Raw genomic sequence first — 8,546 nt, 5'->3', positions numbered from 1 at the left:
AACCTTCTGTCTCTGCTGATTTTGCCCTACACATTTGAAATTATTGTTTTTGTGTGTGTGTGTGTGTGTGTGTGTGTGTGTGTGTGTGTGTGTGTGTGTGTGTGTGTGTGTGTGTGTGTGTGTGTGTGTGTGTGTGTGTGTGTTCGTATTTGAGTGTTTAGAACAGATATAAGTGAGAGTTGATGCTTTATTCATGCAATTCTTTCACAAAGCAGATTGGCCTGAGATGAATAAAATAAAACACTCTCTCTCTCTCTCTCTCTCTCTCTCTCTCTCTCTCTCTCTCTCTCTCTCTCTCTCTCAGACACACACACACATACTGTAGAGTCTCTCAGCGTTGACACACACCTGGCAGCACAGAAGTCAAGTGTCAGACATATATTTGAACACACAGTTGCAGGACAGACATGAAAACCAACTGAAATACACCCTGAAATCTTTGAGGGGGACCCTGAGGTCACTGAGTGGTTGTGAAAGCTCAGCGTAGCGTGGACAGAGGCGAGCAAAAGTGACGGTCATCAGAGCAAACCAGCGGCTCTCAGCCTCTCTGTTTGTCTGCCGGAGAGAGAGAGAGAGGGCATTTGCTGGAGCTTTGACAGTCACTAGAGGATCATTTGAAACCTCAGAGAGTCATTCTGTGTTGATACCTGTGTTGTAGCTCGGCTAACATTTGTGGGTCTCCTGCGAAGGGAGACTAGCCAGCTGAGTTTGCACCCAAACCCAAAGTGGCCTCCATTGTTCTCTCATTTTAAACGGTCCTGTTAAAAAAATGTGTTACTCTGATGACATGTGACACACAAATATCTTATTTTAACTTTTAAATTAAGTAACATTTTAAATGAAATCATTTGTATACAAGCACTTAAAACATGTAGAAGTTTCAGGCTAAAAAAACATTGTTTAGGTGCAGTGACTATCCAAACACTCATGTTTGTTTTTCTGTTCTTGTGAAGACCATCAACTAGACATATTTCCCAAAGGGGACACTATAGTGTATCGGCTCGCATTGTATCACATGGTATCACATGGTATCATATCGTATAGTGACCTAAATTTTAAACAAATCTTAATCCCAAAACTGCGCTTTACAAAGAACAGAAGAAATGTCCCCATTCACACTCAAAGTCAAAAAATCTAAAGTCCTCACAAAGGTATAATTATCAGCACACCTGCACACACACATTCTACTGTCACACGTGTTATTCAATGTGGGGCGGCGCCTACATAATACCATACAGACTTTTCCACAGCTCACATGCCCTTAGTTCAGCCAATCAATTAACTTAATCAACTATCAGTGCTGCCAATTAATCATTCAAGTCGTCTGCTAAGTACAAATCCTAGACATTTGCTGGATCCAGTTCCTCCAAGTGTTGGGATTAGCTGGGCTTTGCAAGCATAACAAGCTGCATCTGTCTCCTTCTACCCATAATCCCCTTTGTTTTGGGTTAATTTATTAGATAGCTGCTTTGTTTTTGTTTTTTTAAGCTGCATTTCAGGAATCTTGTCATGTTGTTGGTTTGGCATGTTGTTGGTATTCTCAGACCTTGTTTACAGAATCATCTAACACTGTCCAGTTTTTATGTTGATTATGGAAGTCTAAATGTATAGGGGGAGAACGTAGGTTTGGGAAAAGATGGATCAACTCAAGGGGAAAAATTATCTGGCTTAAAGGACTTCAATAGCATCGTATACAACAGTTGCATATCTAATGAAATTATCCTATTGGACGAGTCCTGATACAGAGTGCAACATAAATAGGACTTTAAGTTTGCATAATTCGCCACTTTCAGTCTTCTAATTATCATTATTAATGTCATAATAACTATTACAACAGAGGGTCTTTGTCTGAATCCAGGTAGAACCTTGGTATTGATCAGGCCTCCAAAGCGTCTGTCATTCAGGCCTGCAAGATATGAGAAAGAAATCGTTAAAAAAAAACTAAAGCAATATCATGTTCAGGGTTGTTTTGTTGTTTTGTTCTACTGTATATCAGCACGGCCAGGATTATATACATCTGATTGGTTTGGAAACAAATAGCATAAAGTCTGACCCAGTGCCTTGGCACATCAGTGAAAATACATCGGTCCATCATGTCCAATTTTGCACCAAAGTTAAATAAAACTAAAGTTGAGCACATGACAGCATTCTCAAGGTTATTGGTTAGCACCATGGGAATTGGTTAAAAACTGATGGCTTAACCTAATTACAGCGAGTCCTTTTGTGAGGCCGCTAAACACTATTCACAAATACCAATAAAGAAAGGTTTACCATCTATAATCCACAACTCTGTCAAATGCACCTCATGGTAAAACATGCTAGGTTCTTAAAAAGTCAGTGCAGCTGTTTCCCTGCTCAAAATGTCTTCTCAGTATGATTTGAGGCTAATTTGAGCTCAGACTGCATGATTAACACACATGAATGTTTAATGTGTTAAACTGCACTTTTGGCTGCTGGAGGCAGGACTCACTGTTCCATGTGCTGTCTAATGAGCGTTTGACCTCAGCGGGAAAGGGTTCAGGCCCATTTGAATAAGTACATAATTCAAAGTATTCAATTCAAATCATGCTTGTAGGATTGTACCAACTTCAAAGTGGTGCTCAACAGCTATCAATAATAGGTAATTTAGCAATTTAACATTACATTATGAGTCATTTATTTACATTATGCCATCTTTTGGTTGCACCCAGGCCATTGCTTGTACCTACAGTACATCCGGGCCCCCAGTGTCAAATTGGAGCGCAGCTATGCACTTCCTCATAATCTAATGCAATGCAGTCACAAGATGCAGTTTGCAAATTAACACCAGGGGCAAGGCAGAGGACAAGGGACATTGTCAACGGGGGCAACAATGACCGAAGGTGATAAAGACACGCTGAAAGACCAAGTCCTCAACTATCCACATTAATGTGATGTGTCATGGTCACCAAAAATAGAAGAAATAAAACCTGTCAATAGCTGACAACAGTTTTGTTTCATTTTAGAAGTGGACGAAGAAACCTGCAAAACTAAATTGAAACATGTTCATGATTGTTACGTCCATGTATAAAGTACAATTTTAGGAGAAACTGAGTGCGGGCAATGCTGATGGTTCTGTCTGCTAACATACCACCAAAGTTGGTGTTTTTTTTTCTGCTGTGATCTCAGAGTTAACATAATAGTTACCTTCCCAAATGTGACCATGTCTGTAGTTAACCACTCATCAGGTAGTTGCAGATGGCCTTAGCTCTCTGTCTTGCCAAGTAGAGGTATCCTCCAGTGACAAGTCTGTGAACATATACATTCAGAACACAGCTGGTTGTCCATGCCAACACATGTTTAAAAAGTGAGTTTATCTCCGGCCTTAGAGGACTGTCTACACTGTTATTTACAAAGGATCAGATCAGATCTGTATGTCCAAACATTACCAAGGTATGGAATTGAGTTGCCATGGGAACATTGTAGGCCTTACATGAGAAGCATGAAAATGAGTATCCATCGTCTTTCGATCCAAACCATACCCTTTTAAATCACATCTCTGATCCTGTGCATATATGGATTCTGCTCACCCACTCTAATGGACTTCTGTCAAAATCAAGGTTTTGACATTGTTGATTAGTGATGAATGTTGCAAAAACACCAGTGTGGCTGGTATCCCATTAACAAAGTCATAATTCAGATGGGGTTTTTTCTGTCTAGATATTTGAATCTGTGGGCTGATAAGCACAATATGGTTTATCCATTGTGGAATGGTTTTTGAAGGCATATGATTTAAACATTTGTGCTTATTAAGTATCTGCCATAAGCTGGAGGGTACATTATAATGCTGTCCTACAACATTTTCTTACACTATTTTCTACCATCTTCTCTTCATTTTCCAATCCTTTCTGCTTTGTGCCTCTTCATTCTCCTCTTCTTCATCTGTCTCTCTAGGTCTCTCTGCCTCTGCCTCCCTGGTGTCCTTGGCCTGGATGATCGCCTCGTACCAGAAGGTTCTCCGGGACTCCCGCGATGACAAACTGCCAATGTCCTACAAGGCCGTGATCACCCAGATGCTGTGGCACTTTTTCACCATTGGGGCGAGGACGGTGGCCTTCGCCCTCTTTGCTTCCGTCTTCCAGCTCTACTTCGGGATATTCATCGTCAGCCACTGGTGCGCCATGTTTGACCTGATGCAAAGAGCCTGAGTCCTCAATGAGAAGCTTTGCATTTGGCATTTGTTATTCAGGATTGTATTATTTCGAGAATTACAAGTAACCTTTGGCCAGCATAATTTGCATAAAAACAAAAAAAAAAGGAACCACAGGTCAGACTCAAACCCGGGTTTACCCGCTTGGAGGAATAAATTCTCTGCAAATGGGGCGCGATCTAACCGCTAGGCCATCAGCGCCCATACCTGCATACAAAAATGAAACTATATATTCCTATGTCTTAGGGAAAAAAGTCCTTTTAAATTTTCTGATTGGCACTTAAAATATTCTGGATTGTCTTTCAGGTGTGTCATGACCTTCTGGATCATCCAAGGTGAGACCGACTTCTGCATGTCCAAATGGGAGGAGATCATCTACAACATGGTGGTTGGCATCATCTACATCTTCTGCTGGTTTAATGTCAAAGAGGGCCCCAGTCGTTTTCGTATGACTGTCTACTACTCTGTGACCCTGGCTGAGAATGTGGCACTGACTGCCGCCTGGTACACCTACCGAGGGCCGCACACCTCTGACTCCTACGCCCTGGTGGTTGTGTGCCTGGTGGCCTGCAGCTTTGCCCTTGGAACCTTCTTCATGTTGGTCTACTACTGCTGGCTTCACCCTGACGGGCCTGTTCTGGGCTCACAGTGGGGAGGGTGTGTGGACGAGGGCCTGGTGGGTGCAGGAGGGGTAGTGGGGGTGATTGATGCTTGCCTCACCCCTTCACAAGGATCCCAAACGGACATGGTCATTACTAGCCCTCCAAGGACACTCCCCAGGACTAAAGACACAGGGGAGCCCATTCCAGGTGAACGAGACAAGGACAGGGACAGGGACAGTTGCCTACCTGTCTTCCAGGTACGTCCCTCCCCTTCGTCCTCTCCTGCACTCCTTCACAGGACCTCCTCCTCATCCCGCTCACAGGAGGGCCCCGTGATTCGGATTGACCTCCCTAGAAAGCGATACCCAGCCTGGGATGCTCACTTTATCGATCGTCGCCTCCGCAAGACCATTCTGCTGCTAGAGACCACATCCGCCATCAGCCCGAGGATACAGTACAGGAGTAGCATGATGGGCAGCAAAGAGGTACTAGAGTATGAGACAACTGTCTAAGCCGACCTGGGCTCTGAAAAATTCAAGTATAGTCTGGGACCAAGGCTCAGCCTGAGAGCAGTTTTGCATCCCAAGACTCCCTACGCCAGGAGAAGCATGGAAAGGAGACACAGTGTGTTGGTCAACTCTTTTTAAGAAAAAAGGTTGGCATAACTTGATTGTAAAATGTATAGAGCGATCCAGGACCAAGGCTCCCTCCTTAGGCCACAGTCCAGGAGCAAGTAGCATGAATGAGCCATGGGAAGTAAACAGAGTTACACTAAACTGGGATAATCTTCATCTTTCTGAAAGATTGAGGGTGAGAAATGTAATCTCTCATCTTGGGACCAAGAAGTGTTAGATTTAGTTTCATACTGCACAGTCTAAAGAAAGAGTAAAAGAATTTGAGAGCAATGAAGCCTCAAAGGTTGAGGTAATTGAGAAACAGTCTGCTGCATGAACTTGAGCCATGGACCCCAGAGACTCAACAGAGACTTACAAGGAAACTACTAAAGACTGGTTGCAAGAGTTTGCAAGGGACATGCAATCAAGTTTGGTCTGGTAGTAAAATTAGACAATGCAAATACAGGGACTCACTACCTATTTAATATTGTTTGAGTGTTTTTTTTAAGTCAAAAGATGCCCTTAAAGCTGAGCTAGTACTTCTTATAGATTATGCTGTGGTTAAATAAATATATTTAGTGTTTATTTCAGTGAATCAAGACTTAACGAAAGGTCAAATATCATCAAATATGAATGAAACATTGGCTATCTACAATGTAGATCTTTTACCTTTCAACCTCATTCAGCCCAGTATTAACCAAGACTTCTACTTTCCTTTAAACCTCCAAATCACTTTATTTCTTTTTTTTTTAGTTTGTTTGATATTGGAAAGATCATAGTTTTTCATGTTATATTCATCCATGCCTTCAAAGGTTGCATGTCCCTCACAAACTTTGGTAACCACCCTTCAAGCATTCTGCCCGAGGCGTCCAAAAAGAAATATGGTTCCATTCATGGGGAACCAGTCTCATGAGAGCAGGACCAATGAAATGTAAGAAATTAAGGCCTGAGATACAAGTGATAACAGTCACCCATCCATATGTGATATAAAAGCAGCCATAGCAGAAGTTCCACTGTACATCCCAGCTGCACCTTCACCCCTGACCTGAAAAGAGACATAGTTTGGAGAAATCAACCAGGACTGGATGTAAGGTAGACCACTTCTGCAATGGCTCGCACCATATGGCATGCTGGAACTAACCACAATCAGGCCTGTGATGTACAGTTGAACAAATACAGATGTCAGATATAAGCTATTATAATAAGCTGTAGTTAGGTGATGACTTACTTTTGGGTGAAAAGCTTCATTTACTCGTGAGAGTCTAAATGTTGTCAACTTTTCTTGGAATACATACCATGTAGGAGTACCAAGGCTATCATGAGAAACCTCATTAATGAAAGCATTCTCCAGTGTTTGGTTTTGGGGGAGAACGGCAGCTGACAAAAATGTCTTTTTATCATGTCAACAGACTTAAAATATACGACGGTTTGTGGGAATGTGAAAGCACTTCAACATCCAGTATGCAGTAAATACAGGGGACAATAAATGCAAAGCAAAAGCCAATTGGTAATAAGATCTCTGAGATAAAAAAAAGTGGTATGATATTTTAGCATGCTAGCTATTTAGCAATAGCTGCTGATTCTTCTTACAGATGTTGACAACTGTTTGGATTCGGTCTTGTTGTTTACAAATTGAAACCACGTACAGGCCTTTGATTAAACTAGTTTAGGTAGATTCAGGTGTGGAATGCTAAGTGACATAATCGGAAGACTGTTTAGAAAAAAAAGAAATGGTGTGAACTGATTAGAAATTCTCTTTTCTCTTTTTAACCTTTTTGTGAAACCCAAGGCAACAAATTGAGCAAATTCACCAGTAGCCAACTTCAGTGACAGATTTCTCTTGACTCCCTTTAAACATCTTTTTAAATGTTTTTTTAAAAGTGGTCACATTTGTGATGATGTCTGGTTCCTTCAAGTCCATCCTAGAAACATTTCAGCCAGTGGATTGTTTAAGATGAGGGGGGAAGGGTATCTTTACCAATTATTAAAAAATAATTGTATTAAAGTACATAAGATACCCTATGGGACCAGGATGTATCTCAAAGACCATGTTGAACACAATGCATCTAAAGATGCATAAGAAATACTTTAAAGTGATAGAAACTTACAAGCATTTAGAAGATGCCAATAATCAGAGGGTCATAAAATCATGATTAACTAACATGAGCAAAAACAAAACAAAAAGTTATGACAGTAAAATGTACATCACACTGAGATGAACTTTTCTCAAAGATAATTAGATTGGAGGCTTTCCAAACAGGACACTCGACATCTCTGAATATCTACAAATGGGATATCCCATATACCTTAAAGAAGTTATGGGCTGTTTTATCAATATCAACATTTCACTTCATTATGGAAATAGGGAAATAAGGAATCCATCAAGAGAAAGCTGTAGAGGAAGAGGAATCTGTTAGCTTTCTCCATTCTGGTGGTAAATGGGAAGAAAAACAACAAAAACATGTTTGATTTTTGAGAATCCAGTGCAGTTTTAATTATCACCTTTAGCTGATGATGTACATGTATTCTGAGGGGTTCATCAAACTTCCAGGACGAGAATTTCCAACCTCATGTCCTTGCATAGATGACATGAGCAAGTAATTAAAAGCCGTTTACAAATTGCTTTAGATAAGCAGCCTTGATGCAAGCAGTATTAATATTAATTTGGCAAAGCGTTTCTGTCAACCTGGATGACTTCAAATGTATAACCACCATGAGGCAGTTGAGCACTGAATCATTCCTTGTTGACACCATAATATCCTTGTTGAGAACATCCAATTTGAAAAAAAAACAGGCTTCACTCTAATACTCTACTCAATGTTCTAATTTTGAGGGTAAGATAAGTGACAGAGATGTCCTAAAAACTGTGACTAGTTCCATTAGATTGTCTTCAAAACGTTCTACTATTATCGTATAAATTTGGGACTCCCTAAAAACATGGTATTGCAACCTTGGGCAGTGCCATATGTCTTTCATTCTTGTCGGCTAGCAGTTCGTCATCTTGCCAATTTTTGGATTACTTGGCAAAGTCTTTGTCTGAAAAGTTCATTACTTGTGTATTTTGGCACAACAACCCAATGCTAGCCAAATATAATGGAAGAACATAAGGTATCGCCCAGGAGTACAATACCATATATTTGGCACTGGGCATGGAGTTAGAAG

The 8,546-nt window shown here is 40.9% G+C and overlaps 1 protein-coding gene across 1 annotated transcript in view; it reads left to right on the top strand.

Moving 5' to 3' along the window:
• Positions 1–8,306, top strand: part of xkr7b (XK, Kell blood group complex subunit-related family, member 7b) — a 69,939-nt gene extending 61,633 nt beyond the window's left edge. Inside the window, exons 3-4 of the mRNA XM_061058238.1 lie at positions 3,913–4,132; positions 4,475–8,306. Coding sequence (XP_060914221.1) covers positions 3,913–4,132; positions 4,475–5,282 — 1,028 coding nt within the window. The 3' untranslated portion in view covers positions 5,283–8,306. The remainder of the gene's footprint in view (positions 1–3,912; positions 4,133–4,474) is intronic.
• The last annotated feature ends 240 nt before the right edge of the window (positions 8,307–8,546 follow it).

Source organism: Labrus mixtus, chromosome 15 (assembly GCF_963584025.1).
Source record: "Labrus mixtus chromosome 15, fLabMix1.1, whole genome shotgun sequence".
In the NCBI taxonomy this organism is placed as follows: Eukaryota; Metazoa; Chordata; class Actinopteri; order Labriformes; family Labridae; genus Labrus; species Labrus mixtus.
This window is presented reverse-complemented; position numbering and strand designations above follow the sequence as displayed.